This window comes from Rhinolophus sinicus, linkage group LG03, assembly GCF_036562045.2.
Source record: "Rhinolophus sinicus isolate RSC01 linkage group LG03, ASM3656204v1, whole genome shotgun sequence".
NCBI classification, from domain to species: Eukaryota; Metazoa; Chordata; class Mammalia; order Chiroptera; family Rhinolophidae; genus Rhinolophus; species Rhinolophus sinicus.
In genome coordinates, this window is record NC_133753.1 from 126,210,857 (window position 1) to 126,227,459 (window position 16,603).

Consider the following 16,603-nt stretch of genomic DNA (forward strand, 5'->3'; position numbering starts at 1 on the left):
GCCTCAAAACCTGCTTTGGAGCATTCGCTTTTCCTTATTGATACTGCATTTATTTGTTGGGAGGTTAGCCTTTGAGTCATGTTGTGTTAGTACTTCATTATTGCCCTTCATGTCCTTTCGTCTTCCTGTTTCCAGGTCTCTTTCTCTGTCTTCTGTGTCTAACCGCAGCCAGGCTGCACTATGTCTAACTGGTTTTAGGATATTGCTAAGATTCCTTCCCTCCAATGTTACTACTGTGTTTCCCCGAAAATAAGACCTAGCTGGACCATCAGCTCTAATGCATCTTTTGGAGCAAAAATTAATGTAAGACCCAGTCTTACATTATAATATAGTATATAGTATATTATGTAATATACTATAATATAGTATATTATATAATATACTATAATATAGTATATTATATAATATAGTATAAGACAGGGTCTTATATTTAGTTTTGCTCCAAAAGATGCATTAGAGCTGATGGTCCAGCTAGGTCTTATTTTCAGGGAAACAGTAGCATAAAGATATGGAACACTACTCTTTAATTGGTATTTTCCTACTTCCCTGCTGAATCCCATGTTTCCCCAGAATAGAGCTCATCACAGTCAGGTCCTTCTGGGGGTAACCACAGGAGCCAATTAGTTAATACCAATCAGAAGGTGAAAATGGGGCTGATCTAAGCCTGCTCTCATTTAGGAGACCGGCCCAGGTTAAGCCCCATTGCAACCAAAGACTTCCAACAAGGTCTGAATCATCAGTGATCTGAGTTTGAGAACTATTAAATGTAACGAATGCAAATGGGAAAAGACTGAGTCGTCTCTCTTAAGTTCGAAGATATGACTAAATCCTTTAGCTGTCCGGACAATGTGTATAAATGTCACCCAGGGCAACGTGAAGTCTGAGCTAGGGATATTGCTCTAAATGCAGGGAGAGAGGTGTTTTGGTTTGCTCATAACAGGCCTGCACACTGGCAGGTGACTTTAATTTTCTGTAGGGAAGGGTCAGGCTTCATGACACTGTTCTCCTCAGGCTTTCTAGTGACACTGTCCAAGTCTTTGTTCCACTGTCCGTAGGGGCTGCGTCATTTTGCCTTCGAATAAGGTTCTTTCCTCTTTGCCTTTGTAGCTGTTGCCTCGGCTCCTTATTAGCAGATACACTGAGGCCTGAGCTCGTTACTTCTCTGCAGTTTAAAGTGACTAGTTTAGAACGGGATTTTTCTACCACTAGAGAATCTCAGTCCTTATTAGGCAGCTAAGTGCATCTTAGTATCTATACTTGACAAGTTAGAATTTAATCTTTGAATCAGTATGAGGCAGTAGGATGGTTTTCAAAGGATAACAAATATTTCCTTAAATTGAATTATGACTAAGCTATATAGATCATACACCTTCTATTAGTTTTTAAAGGATAATTTTATGGGACTCTAAGATTGTACCAATACTTTCTTCAAGCAGATAATCTTGGTACATGAGTATTCCCTTTTGCCAAAATGAATGTGCGGTTCTGAATTCTTCCAAATGATATGCTACTAGTCAGGCTTGATATGAAATTCATCATAACAAAGAAAAATAAATAAAATTAAAATATTTAATAAAAATATCCTGGCATGTATAAGCAAATCAGTTAGTAATAAAAGAGGTAACACTTTATTTTAATGGTAAACTTGTGAGCTAACTTAATAGTATAATGGAAAAGTAATATAAACTCATTTTCATATAAAATCTTTGTTTCCATTTAATTAACATATTAATACATAAAGAAAAGTGTCTTTTTCAATGGTCTGCCCTTTTGTTGTTCTTTTTATTTTGCATTCTCTGTTCGGTGTGAGGTTTCTGACTCCTAAATACAAAAGTCAGTCTTTGCATGACTGAGAATAGTGCTTACGGACAATCAATTTTTGTTGATAAGAAACAGCTAAAATATCAATGTAGTGATCAAGGGAGGATGTGAGAAAAAAAAGAGGGCTGAGGCAAACATCCTCTTTTCAGAAAATTTCAATTAATCTCACTTCAAAAGACACAGGGCCACACAATAGTATACACAGAGCATCCTAAGGAAGGTTCTTGTAAGGTTTGCAGAACACCTGGTGACTCACAAGAATGAATTATAAAGTGGAGTGACTGAGATAATTGAATGAAGGTGACGTACATGCAGACATGTATCATTGCATTCTAATTTTTATGTGTATCCCACTACAAGGTCCTCAGTGTGTGTGACATACATTGTAATTAAATCACTTTCTTCTTGATACAGTCTCACACCAGTATTGTGAAGCCATAGTTATTTTAGTGGTATTAGCCGAACTTTGTATGAAACTGTATGGCAAACCTGAAATACAAGTATAACATAGACAAGAAAACCATACTGTAGGTTAAAGGAAATTAAAACTATTTCAGTGACTAAACAGTTTTTTCTTTTAAAAATAACCCTCAAATGAAAAACAATTGTGAAATGTGTTTTGAACAATAGCAAATACAAGTGGCTCATGGTCTATTCTGATCTGCTTGTAAGATGTTTAAGTAATATTGTATTTGTGATAAAATTGTGAATTATGGATGAAGAACTTTATTGCTTATATCAAATTTGGAAGATAAAAGAGAAATGAGACCTTTCACTGGGAACGTAGTGACAGGATGGGCTGAAATAAAGCCTCTGGTTTTGAACGTTTAAATAAAACCTGTTAATCCTTTATTATTTTCCTGGAAGAGAAGGAATTCATTGGCTTTGGGAAGTAAATTTAGATAGATTTCTCAAATAAATTAATTTTAGGTTTCACATGTTGGTAATAAATGTTAATTTGACATTAAAAGGTTTCTTTCCTTGAAAAATAATGAACTAGCTAAATATTTTTCATAAAGGCTCCTTGGTGATTCAAAATAGAAAAATGTAGGTGAGAGAGTCAGATTGCCTGGGCTTACTCATCTCACACGGTCAGTATCCATAAATTTCCGGAATTATGACAGGAACTGTATGGGAGTGATACATGCAACTCTTGGAAAATCCATTAACAACACAAAGATTTGCAACCTGGCTTAATTACGTTCAGACCAGTAGCAATTTTGGCTGCAACTGTTTTCTTATTAAACATGTCGTACGATTTTGGGCATTTCTGAAGCCTTCTTTGCCTACGTCAACTTGCAAATTCAGAACAGTATTTATGTGTGTGCTTTTTAGGTAGGGATTAGTCTCCTAAAGTACATAATTCCAATAATTATCGGTGACAGAAGGGATGAATAAGTTATGCTTTAAGTGCAAGAAAATTAACAGTAAAAAAATGGTTTGCTTAAGTCATTCTTGATGCATGTGCCTATATTAAATTTCATATTCTGTACAACTGATATCCTGCAAGACTCCCAATGAGTTATTAATCCTGAACTATACCACTGCCTGCTTTGGGACAAAGAATAAAATAGAATTTAAATGCCGCAGATGTCATGATGTTTTGAAAAGCTTCTTTAATTTAAGCACAGAGTTATGCTGTGAATTGTAAATTCCAACAGCTGGGATGAATGAAATATCAATGCCATGTTCATGCCTCAAACCAGAATGCAAAGATTAAGCTTCAGGTCTTGTTCACAAAATGAAAGCCCAAACCATCCTTCTCTCTCCTTGTTGAGAGCTTAGCATTGAGGCTGTTAAGTGATGGGAGGCTCTTTTCTTTAAACAAAAAATGCTACGGAAAGAGTCACTTGGAAATAATGACAAAGGGTGGAAATGTCCCCATCTTACTCTTATTTTTGTAACTGGCAAGGGCCTGAAGACCATAGCACTTCATTTTAATTCATGAGTCTGAGCTCTGACTTACCACAGTATATGCCATCAAAAGAAGGTCCCATTTATTTGCAATATTTGACAGAAGGGAAAACAATGCTGATGTAAAAAATGGCTTTGAATATTGCAATGTATTTTTGAGGGCAATTTTATGCTTTCGTTTTAATCATTAAATATGTATAAAAGTTTCAAGGAGATTGAAATGATAGACACAAGCCATTTTTCTCTTCAGTATTATCTGTTCTACTCTTTAGAGTATTGGGTGTGAGTTCTGTGCAATGATATTCATATAGGCAGCTAACAGTTGTTTTTTCTATCCCATCAGCTCTTCCAATAAATGCAGACCAAATGATCACTAAGGTACTCTTTATCTGGACACCTGCCTGAGCGCTTATTAAAAGCTCCCAGGCTACACTGACCCCTGAGCGAGACCATCACACACATTTATCCTGAGAAGCAATATATACAGAACATGGGGTAATTCCCTGGATGCAGCTAAGATTTAGCTCAACAGAATCCTAGATTTAACTCTGTGTTACATATTCGTTTGAAGCACCTCCAGAACTGTACTTGCATACCTGTCAGCTAATGATAAAAACTTCCAGGTAGCAGTCTAAGGGTAAGTGAAGGGGGAAAGTGGAAATACGAGGGCTGTCCTATATCTTTTTCCTCAATACTGTTCATCTTCTTAACCATTTACTCCATTCACCCTGCCTTGCTTTGTGGTAGTGTGTGTGTGTGTGTGTACGTACACACACACATGAATGTGTTTATCTGAATTAGGATCATGAAACTCTGACAGCTCTGCAAACTGGTACAAATGAAGGGAATTAAATTCTGGGATGCCTCCTCTGATATGAGGGTACTTCACCAAAAGTATGCTGTTAGTTGTGTGAACTTGTGCTTTGTAGTTTCTCTAAAAAAAAAAAAAAAAAAAAAAAAAAAAATTGTTGCCATTAAGAAGGCTTTATCTCTGAACTCCTGAAAAATGTTTTTTAGAAATTGTTTCGTGAATTCAGACCATAAAATGAAAAGGGTGTGTGTTTGTAAAGGCATAACTCAGATATAAAATAATACTATCCTTCTCTTGTGTTCACTGCTTTCGCTGCTTTTTTTCTTCAGACCACCCTCCTGTTCAAACTTCTTACTGTCACAACTCAAAACCATCCTTTAAAAGCTGCTGCCTCGCCATGAGGCGTGTGCTATTTTGAGGACGTCTCATGCATGGTTTTTTGATGCTCAGACAGAGGAGAAGGGAAACGACAGCCTTACTAATGATACAGGAGTGTGATGAGTCTTACACTGCACTCATTTTTGGCAAGAAAGCAAAGGAAAACCCTAGGAAGGGCCAAATAATTCCCAATATAAAAATGACGGTTACAAACACAGTCTTGCCTTGGCAGAGCAGAAAGCCAGTATTGGTTGGAATGTGTCCTGCAAACATGGCATTTCCAAGGCAGTGTATAGCACCGATTAAGTCAGGTTTGTGGCATGGGAATAGGACCGCAGTCCATGAACTGTTCCTGAAGTAGGAAAGCTTCGAGAAACATCAGTGGTCCTGGTGTGGAAAAGATAGATCTGCTTTCCCTCACATTAGAGCCTGTGCTTTTCTATTTACAGTGACCTGAAAGGGCAGGATTGCTGTGGCGAGCTAATAAAGCCCAGGGCAGGACTGTTTCTTGAATGCATTTACCTTGGTCTTTGTGTTTTTGTTTTTTTTAAGTGGTACATATTTGAAGAAAAAAAGAACAGTTAATAAAAAAGATAACCTTAGCAGACTGTTGCAGGTAATGTGGTATAAACTCGGTGTTAATGCGAAGAACAATGTGACTGCAGCAGGAGCAAGTCCGGACGGCTGTTTGGCACTGTTCCATCACTATGTCATTTTCTTCTTGATGGCAGTGAGCTCTTTCTGAAGTTCACTGAACTTGGGGCGGTTTTCAGGCTTGTAATCCCAACACTTCATCATAATTTTAAAGATATCCTCTGGACAGTGCTGGGGGGCTGACATTCGGTATCCTGAAGACCCAAGAGAAGAACAGGGAATTTAGAATGGAGATAAGATACAAACGTTCACTCGGGGCATCATGCAGTTTGCAAGTTTAGTATCTTGTTTTGTAGGTATATAGAAACAAAAACCCACTTCAGGGCAAACTGATTTTATTTGATTTTTCTCCTACAAGGGAGGCAGAATTCATTGTTACAGAACTATAGAATTACCTTTTCGTTCAAAGAACCCATTCTTAGTTCGTCTGTCATGAAGTCCGATGTGAGATACGTCACACACAAATGCATGTTTTACTTACTATAACCATTTGGTTTTATAATTTGCTTTTAGATCTGTGGGCGGAGTTTCAAAAAAGCATCTCTCCAGGTTTTTGAAGATGAGGATTTAATAAACACTAATTCAAAAGTGAAATAAAAATGAATATGAATTCTATTCTTGTATAGTCCAAGAAGCAGCTTTAATTCAGAGTTGCATGGCGGTGTCCTAGCAGCGTGCCGGGTGGTGTACCTTCCTGTGTATGTTTGCCTCAGGAGATAAGATGTTGGTGAGAAGTTGGAAAAGGTAGGAAGGAAGCTAGAAAGTCATCCCCCTACACCCAGTTTACAGCCCTGTGAGCGGCCTGACGCCAGGCACTGCCATTTTGTCAAAAGCGTTCTTTTTGTTGAAAGCCGTGGACTACACAAGTGCAGGCTAGGGTGTCACCATCCCCTACTCATTCCAGTCTCTCAACTGGGAACACCACAGGCTTTCTTCAGAAGTACTACAAAATTCTCAAAAACTTCTTCCTGAAGTCTAATGACATTTCAATTTGCAGTAATGGTAATGTTGTTTATTTGGCATAGAATAAAAAATAGGAGCTCAAGGACCACTATCCTATTTCCCTTGAAGAGCGTGAATTGCACCACCTTGCAGATGTCATGCCAGGAAGGGGGAGTGGAAGAAAAGCCTAGAATTCTCTATTTTTAAAGCATTTCAATTTTTAAAAGTTTTTTGTTTGTCGCTGTTTATTTTGTAAGAGCCACATGATACATGGGGCTCAGAAACAGATTTATAAACACCTCTGCTCTTTCTTTACAAAACCAAACAGTATGTACTCCCCCACCCCCACCCCAGGAAAACCACAGACAGAGCACAGCACTGGCCCTGGGGGCTGGTATGGATATTGCTACCCCGTTGTCTTTGCCTCACCTCTTTCCACTTGCTCACGTGCCTGCTGATTTGTCATTCCAGGGTACGGGCAGACCCCTAAGCTGAACGTCTCCCAGAGAAGGATGCCAAAACTCCACACGTCACTCTCCGAACTGTATCTCCCTAGAGGGCAAACGAAACCATAAGCTGGTGAGGTTTCTGGGTATTAATGTCTGTGTCAGTCACACATGAACATGTTCAAACTTACCAAAGGAACTCAATAATTAGTGAGCCTATTCTCTTCACTAGTTTTACTTTCCAGGACTAGTAATATTACCAAATAAATGAACCATCTTCAGGCTGCTAGTTTAACCAAACCAGTTTCCAAATCACTTTTTCCCCACCAAGGATAAATATTCAGCCAGCACGCAAGCATACTTTCCCTGTGGTATCTAAATGAGATGGATGATTAATAAAAAAAAACCAAACATACATTTGTATACATCAATGCCTAGGAGATTAAACAAGTTGGATGTCTGCAATTTTGTCTTCTGCCTCCATAATTTTCATCTCTTTATGATAAATAGATGTTGAATTTTGTCAAAAGCTTTTTCTGCATCTACTGAGATAATCATGTAATTTTTGTCCTTCATTTTGTTAATGTGGTGAATCACTGATTTGTGAATCATTGTTGCATCCCTGCATTAATCTCAATTGATCATGGTGTATAATTCTTTTAATGTATTATTGAATTCAGTTTAATATTTTGTTGAGGATTTTTGCATTTGTGTTCAGCAGAGATATTGGCCTGTAATTTTCTTTGTGGCATCCTTGTCTACTTTTGGTATCAAAATAATGTTGGCCTTGTTAAATGAATTTGCAAGTGTTTCCTACTTTTCTATTTTTTGGAAGAGTGAGAAAGATCGGTATTCTTCTTTGAATGTTTGGTAGGATTCACCAGTGAAGCCCTCTTCCTGGACTTTTGGGAGGTTTTTGATTACTAGTAAGGATATTGAATCAATAACAGTCTGTTCAGATTGTCTAATTCTTCATGATTCAGTATGTTTCTAGGAATTTATCCATTTCTTTTAGGTTGTAAAATTTGTTGGCTAATAATTGTTCATAGTAGTCTCTTATGTATTACTGTGGTGTCAGTGTCTCTTCCCTCATTTCTGGTTTGATTTATTAGAGTTCTCTTTTTCCTTGGTGAGTGTACCTAAAGGTTTCTCAACATTGTTTATCTTTTCAAAGCACTAGCTTTTAGTTTTATTGATCTTTCTATTGTCTTTTTGGTCTTTATTTCATTTAGTTCCAATTTGATCTTTATTTCCTTATTCTACTAACTTTGGGCTTCATCTTTCTCAAGTTCCTTGAGGTATAATGTTAGGTTGTTTGAGATTTTTCTTGTTTCTTGATGTACTCATTTATTGCTATGAATTTCCCTCTTAGAAGTGTTTTTGCTGCATCCCATAAGTTCTGGTACACTGTATTTCCATTTTTATTTGACCCAAGGTATTTTTTTATTTCTCTTTTGATTTCTCCATCGATTCATTGTTTGTTCAGTAAGTAGCATGCTATTTAATCTCCACATATTGTAAAATTTGCAGTTTCATTGTTAATTGGTTTCTAACTTCATACCATTGTGGTCCAAAAAAGATGTCTGATAGATCTTTATCTTCTTAAATTTATTAAAACTTATTCTCTGGCCTAATATATAATCTATGCTGGAGAATATTCCGTGTGTACATGAGAAGAATGTGTTTTCTGTGAATATTCTGTTAAGTCCCTTTGATTCAATGTGTTGTTTAAGGCTGATGTTTCCTTATTGATTTTCTGTCTGGGTAATCTACCCATTGATATGCATTGGGTATTAAAAGTCCTTTACTATTATTGTATCACTGTCTATTTCTCCCTCGAGGTATTGTAATATTTGGTTTATATATTTAGGCTCCAATGTTGGGTGAATACATATTTACAAACATTATATCCTATTTTTGGATTTCCCTCCCTTTATCATTATGGGATGTCCTGATTCTGATTACAGTCTGTTTTAAAGTTTATTTTGTCTGATATAAATATAGCTACCCCAGCTCTCTTTTGGTTTCAATTTACATGGAATATCTTTTTCCATCCCTTCACTTTCAGTCTCTGTGTGTCCTTATATCTGAAGTGAGTTTCTTGTAGGCTGCATATAGTTAGGTCTTTTTTTTTTAACCCACTCAGCTGTGCTATGTCTTTTGGTTGGAGAATTGAGTCCATTTATATTTAAAGAAATGATAGGTATGAACTTATGGCCAGTTAATTGTTTTCTGGCTGTTTGGTAGTTCGTCTCTGCTCCTTTCTTCTTCTTTTGCTTTTTGCCTCTGTAGTTTGACGACATTCTTTAGTGGTATGCTTAGATTCCTTTTTCTTTATCTTTTGTGTATCTATTACAAGTTTGTGCTTTGTGGTAACCATCAGGCTTATGTATAACAATTTGTTTATAACAGTCTAAGTTGATAAACTTGAATGCATTCTAAAGCTCTATATTTTTCCTCCACCACCATGCTTTTTTTGATATCACATTTCACACCTTTTTGTCACATGTATCCATTCACTAATTATTGTAGTTTCCACTCCTTTTGTCTTTTAACTTTCATATTAACTTTATAAGTTAGTATGACTTATATTTACTTTACCAGTGAGACTTAAACTTTCATGTCTGTTGTTCCTAATTAGCACCCCCCATTTTTCCATTTTTCCAGCATAGAGCAGTCACCTTAACATTTCTTATAAGGCTGGTTTATTTGTGATAAACTCCTTTAGCTTTTGCTTATTTGCAAATCTCTACCTCTTATTCAGTTTTGAATGGTATCTTTATGGGGTAGAGTATTGATTGGATTTTTTTCTTTTTTTCTTTTTAGCACTTTGACTATATTGTACTACTTCCTTCTAGCCTGCAAAGTCAAATCTGCTGGTAGTCTTATGTTCCCTTGTATGTAACAAGTTGTTTGTTTTCCTTGCTGCTTTTAGGATTCTCTCGTTTTTAACTTTTGACATTTTAATTATAATATATCTTGGAATGGATCTCTTTGAGTTCCCCTTATTTAGAATTCTGAGATTTCTGGATCTAGATGACTGTTTCTCTTTCCAAGTTAGGGAAACTTTCAGCCATTATTTCTTCAAACAAGTTTTCTGCCCCTTTCTTTCATCTCCTCCTCCTGGGATCACTCTTTTGGGATAGTCTGCTTGATGTTTTTCTTGTAAGTACTTTAAGATATCTTAACTTTTTAAAATTCTTTTTTAATTGGCCTCTATGATTGGATGAGTTCCACTGATGCTTTCTTCTGTTTCATCTAGTGTGCTGTTGAACTGCTCGAGTGCATCTTTTTCTTTCTTTTTTTTTTTTTAGTTAGTGTATCTTTTTTTAAAAGGAGTTATTTTACTCAGCTCTGTGACTTCTATTTGATACTTTATTATCTTTACTATCTCTTTTGATGAACACAGTGAGAACTTCAACAGTTTTCGTCTGAGTTCATTGACCCTCTTTATAACCATTATTACTCTTCATCAGGTAAATGACTTATCTCCAATTAAGATTTTTGTTCTGAGTTTTTGTTTCTTTCATTTTGAACATATTTGTGGTGTTTGTTCATGTTGCTTGACTCTGTGTTGGTGTCTGTGCATTACATGAAACTTCCACCTTTTCCAGTCTTGAAGACTGTCTCAGCCTTATATGTGAGATAAATCTTATCCTTCAACCCTGCCCTAGCTCTTGCTTGTCTTTCAAACCTTTGTGCTTGTCCAAGTAGCCTATTTTATTTTTAATAGCTCCCAGTTTGAGGGTATGCCAAAACCTGTCCATGTTCCAGAGGGGAGGACCTCTGTCAGCGTCTAGATTCAGGTTAACTGGAAGCCAGAGACTCAGGCAGCAACTTTTAAAGTATAAAATATGTGCAGACCTGTGGGACTATAGAGCTGGTCTATCTGGAGGTGTCCCCTGGTCAACAGTCACAAAAATTACAGCGCCAGACAAATGTATAAGCTGGCTGTCTGTACAGTGCCCTGGGGGGTGGTAGCCAAGAACTGTCTGATTACTATCCAATGGGACCCAGGAACAAAAGTCCCCTTGGCCACAGCCACAAAAATCAGGGTAGCAGACATGGATACAAGTAAAAATTCCTCTCTGGAATATACTGGTGCTCTTGAGTGTGGCAGAGGGAGAATGCAAAGATGGTGTCTGCCAGCCCTGTCCTGGAGAATATACCAGCAGGCCTCTAACTGCCTGTTAAATTAGATGCCTGCCCTCAGGCTGATGCTTCAAGATTAGCAAATGAGCCTTTTCCACATAAAGTCTGGGAGCCTCTCACTTGCTAGCTTCAAGCCTTTGCCTGGGGGAGGGTGAGTCTGAGCATGGGAGCTTGTTAATGGCTGTTTCTTAGTTCTTTATAGCCTTGTGGGTCTTGTGGACAAGAGCCTTACTGGGTTTCAAAGCTAGATGCTTAGAGAGTGCATCACGCAGGGGCAGGTCTTAAAAGCTGGGGTGCCAAATGTGAGGGTCAAACACTTCACTTCTCAGGGAGAAGCTTCGGGTTTTCAGTTCCCTGCTGACTGTGTGTCACTGTGCCAGGGTTGGGTTAGTGGTGAGACTGTGTCTCAGCCTCTCCTACACACTTTGATGTGGTTCCCTCACCTCGTTTGCCTGATGTATAGGAATTGCTCAGTTAGTTTCAAATTTTTGTTGTATTTTCCAAGAAGAAATTGTTGCATATGTAGCTGTAGTTTTGGTGTATCTGTGGGAGCAGGTGAGTTCAGGATATTCCTATGTCACCATCTAGAACCAGAACCTTATGGGATAATTTTAATGGGCTAAGAGTAACTTAAGATTGTATAGCATTTTGTTATTTTTTCATCACTCATTTGATCCTCAAAATATTCTTGCAGGGAAAAGGTACTACCATTATCATCTTGCAAATTGGAAAATGTAGGTGTAGAGAAATAGATGGTTTGCCAAGGTTATGCAACTAATGATATAACTATCTGGGAAACTGTCCTGATAAGCAATCCAGGGCTCTTTTCACTATAAATCCTGTCCTCCTCACATTTCAGTGTATTCAGCTACATCACACTAATTAGAGGATGTGTCAGCCTAAAATTCCCAGGTGACAAATGAAAATTTTTTAAAATAATTGAATAAATGTTATTTCTTAGTTGGAGATCAGTATCCTATTTGCCCTTTACAAACAGTCCCTTTGGTCACTTGAGATGACAGCTAGTAATACACGCTGAAGCAGCTATGAAGTACCTCCCCATTCTGTGTTTTTAAAAAAGGTGTGTGTGTGTGTGTGTGTGTATACACACACACACACGTATATATTCTCAGATTCCTCAGCCATTTATTTGTGTGTGTGTATACATACATATATGTATACATTTATATTTTTTTATATATTATATATAAGAATGTGCTGTTGAACTGCTCAAGATAACTGCTCAAGTGTATCTTATATTATATATAAGAATATAAAACATATACATGTATATATATGTGTACGTATACACAAACACAAATAAATGGTTGAGGAATCTCTGAGAATTAGAATATATGCCTCTAGGAAGGGGAATTACATGGTTAGAGATGGGGTAGGAGAGGGCTTATATTGTAGGCCCTTTACTATTGCTTGATTTTTCTTTAAGAACCAAAATTAATTAATAAATGAAAACTCACAATGGCATTAATGTATTATAATTTGCCATGATAAAAACATTGTTACATAACTAATGAGTATAGCACACTTGTCTGTTTTACATTTACTTGACATTAATGGTTTTGAAAATTAGTTTTAAGTGGATTGGATAGTCTTTTTTTTTTTAATACCAAGTATGCATGTACTGTCTTTTCAAAAATTAAATGACAACGCTAATGGTAAAAGTAATTTCACTCTATATTCTTAAGCCAATGTTTCAGAGAGACTCCTTAGATGAAGTTTTTTAATCTACCCTGATCCCATACTTCATGGGAGACTTGGGCAGTATTTCACTGCTCTGAGCCAAGAGTGAAGAAACGACCCTTAGAAAGGAGGCGAAATCTTACCAATCATAAAATGATATTTGAATAAAACATGAAAGAAGATAATGACTTTCATAAGACACATATTTTCGCCTATTAAACAATGCTAGGATTTAGATCCAATCTTCAGTAATTTTATGTCTGTGAGAGCTCAGAAACTTCTCAGGGTTACTGCAATACTTGTCAACCCTCAGGAACTCTGTCTCATTAGCCTGAGTATTAAATACTCCAACCTTCTTCCTCACACAGTTAAAACCTCTCCCTCTTTGTCATCTAAGTTCTGCATTTAATGATATTAAAGACTGGTAAAAAATGTCCCTCACTGCCAATCAAAGATCTTCATGCCTGTCTTTGTTATTTAAAATGCTTTAGGGAAATATAGGTCCAAGATGGCGGTATAGGAGGCTGCTGAGCTCGCTCCTTCCCAAGACCACATCAAATGTACACCTATATTTAGAGCAATTCCTCCTGCGAGACAACAGTGAGCCAACTGAACAGCTTCTACACAACAAGCAAGAGGGAAGAAGCACATAGATAAGGTCGTGGGACCATGAGAGCTCTCAGGACCAGAGGACACAGTGAGTACCATTTCCCCTGCATGTGGATAGTGGGCGGGAGCTCCATCCAGGTTCTCTGGCGAACCTGCAGGGCACTGACAGGTCCCCAGCCACCCCTCCTGGAGCTAGATCCATCAGAAACAGCAGGGTGCTATAGCATGTATACAAGGGGTCTCCCCAGCCAGACACTGATCCAGTGATTAAAGCAGGGTGATGCTTCATGCATCCACCAGGCTGCACACACGTGGGGCTCCCCCCACCTGAGGAGAGTGCAGAGTAAACAAAATGCTGCAGTTCCCACCTGCAGAGCTGCCCTGTGTGGATGGAGTGCGGTGCACACTCAAGGCTGCCCCACCTGAAGAAAAGGTGGAGTTAGCAGGCAGGTGACCTGCCCAGACCTTGCTGTGACTGTAGGCAATTGAAACAACAGGGCATCCATGCAGGGCTGCGGGTGCAGAGTGAGAGGGGCATGCTGAGTGCAGGCGGAGCTGCACTGCTCAGAGAGAACTAGTAAACTAGTAAAGTGAGGCTGTGAGCACATGCAGGCCACACACACCAGGCTGTCCCACATCAGGCACCACACGCACCCACCCCCACTACAACAGTCCTGCCAAAACTATTCAACACACAGTCTACACAGAGACCACTCTTTCAAGACTGGGAAGGACAACTATTCTATCCAACTCATAGGAGCAAAGACAGAAAGTCACAAAATTGTATAACATGGTGAGTTTTACTAAATACCACTGAATTACTCATTTTAAAATGGTTAATTTTATGTTACATGAAAATCACTTCAATTTGAAAAAAACTTTGTCTTTAATTAAAGCATTTATAAATGCCTGATTTTTTTTCATGCTGAAGTAGTTTTTCATTTTAAGTCAGCAAAAAAAATCATTTTATATTTTAATTCAATACATACTATACCTGTTTACCAACCCATGGCTCATATGCCGCTTCCCTTAATGAAAATGTAATTTCTAATTTCACTTAAAGCATTATTATTTTTTAAATTCTTGAGCTGTTACCCATCTTGTTATGGCCCATTTCACCCCGTCCACAGATAATACAAACTGTATTTATTTCCAATTACAATGACACATAAAAATTCAAGTGAAAAAATATCCCTGCAGTTTTAAAATGTAACTGCCATCTCTTGATGCTAAGAAACCATGTCAATTTTCAGAGTGAGAAATGACAGAATTGATTGGCTTAATATTTTAGGAACTTAACATTAGATGAAGTTATTGGTCAAATTATAAGACATTAAAAAGAAATGGTCCAGAGCCATAGCAATACTTCTACTCTGTGTATAATTTGACTCTTTATCCAAAAAATGATTTTTATTTTAATAAAAGAAAAACTCTCAGATTTATATTCACATTTAAAAGTGCTTGTAAGTGTATCCATCTTTTAAATCTAGCACTCTTACAGATAGAAATCTGATCAATAAGGGCAATGAATTAAGTCTTTGCTCCTGTTTAAGTGCAAAGTCAACATTTATACATCATTCTAACTTGGCCTCTGCTTTACCCCTGTAACTTTGCTTGTGAATGCTCTGTTCTGATGGAGTCCAATTTTTACCATCAAAAAGAAAGAGTATATTCTTACCGTAATTAAGAGCTTCTGGTGCTGTCCACTTAATGGGAATCTGTTTTAAGCCAGAAGATGAATACACTCCACCATCCTCTTGACGAGACATTCCAAAGTCACTGATTTTCAGAACATTATTTTCGCCTACCAGGCAGTTTCTTGCAGCAAGATCCCTAGGTTAGAACAAGACACAGAAAACACCTATTAAAACAAACTGAAAGCTGCTTTTACATTTATGACTTCCCCCCTTCGCATTTTTACATTTGCAATGTATTTATAATGACGTTAAGAATGCTTGTGATTTACCAGTATTTCCCATCTTTTCTGTCACAGGTAAAAAACATCCACAAGAACCTTTGCATAGGGAACAGGCCACATGCTAATTTTCTAAGTGCTACATATATTTCCATTTACATAGAAAACTACTGATTCTAGTGTTAAGAGAAAAACCACAGGGGAGGCTAAGCAAACCTGCCATTATTCCTACTAGCTTTCCTAGAGCAGCACTGTCCAACAGAATCTGTGATGATGAAATGCTCTGTCTGCTGTGCAATAGGTCACCAGTGGCCACATGTGACTATTGAACAGTTGCAGTGGGGCTAATGATACCGAGAAACTGAATTTTTTATTGTATTTACTTTTAGTTAATTAAGTTTAAATAGTTGCCTGTTACTAGTAGCTACCGAGTAGCCTTGGGCATTGCAGCCTACAGCTCCCCAATACTTTTTCTATTGCATTTGGATTGGGCAAACTCTGCATGATGGTCTGGCTTTGTCTCTTTCTCCCACCTCATTTTGTTCTACTCTCTCCATAATTTACTATATTCCAGACTACTGTGCTTCTTTTTGACCCCAAATGCAGGAAAAGTCCCCTAAACATGACACTCTTATTAGCACTGTAGAGCCTTCACACTTTGCGATTCCCTTTGCTTGGGCTGTTCTCCTAGGCCTCTGCGCAGCTGGCTCCTCTTCATTCATTCTTAGCTCAAGTGCCCTCTCTTCAGGGAAGTCGGCCCTGACCACCCTTATCTGATAGGGAAGGCAACAATGAGCAAAACAGACCAAGTCCCTACTCTAATTCTAGTGAGGAAATTATTCAACAATCAAGTTCAAATACACACACACACAGACTATATGCTACTATGTGGAGGAGAATGGATTGGTGGAACCAGACAGCCAATTAGGAGACAATTTCAGGAGTTGAGGAGAAGCAACCATCGCCTACACTAAGGTAAGTGGTGGAGTTGGTCAGAAGCTGTCAGATTCAGGATATATTTTGAGAGTATAATCAATAGTATTTGGTGATAAATTGGATGTGGAGTAGGAGAAAAATCGTCATGATGACCCCAAGATATTTTGGCCTAACCAACTGGAAGAATGGGGCTGACATTTGTTGAAATGGGGAAGACTAGGAGGAGGACCAGATTCACAGAGTGTGGCAGAGACAGCCAGTTGCCTCCAAATGTGCATTTCCTCTTCTTTTGTAGTAGAATAATTCTGGTTTTAGCTGAATATA

The 16,603-nt window shown here is 37.8% G+C and overlaps 1 protein-coding gene across 6 annotated transcripts in view; it reads right to left on the reverse strand.

The window, feature by feature from the left end:
• Positions 1 to 1,605: 1,605 nt before the first annotated feature.
• FER (FER tyrosine kinase) overlaps positions 1,606 to 16,603 on the reverse strand; it is a 372,260-nt gene continuing 357,262 nt past the window's right edge. For all 6 annotated transcript variants that reach the window (XM_019727983.2, XM_019727984.2, XM_019727985.2 and 3 more), the window contains 3 exons: positions 15,107 to 15,261; positions 6,950 to 7,072; positions 1,606 to 5,772 (listed from right to left, as the gene is read on the reverse strand). In XM_019727983.2, coding sequence (XP_019583542.2) covers positions 5,630 to 5,772; positions 6,950 to 7,072; positions 15,107 to 15,261 — 421 coding nt within the window. In that variant the 3' untranslated portion in view covers positions 1,606 to 5,629. The remainder of the gene's footprint in view (positions 5,773 to 6,949; positions 7,073 to 15,106; positions 15,262 to 16,603) is intronic.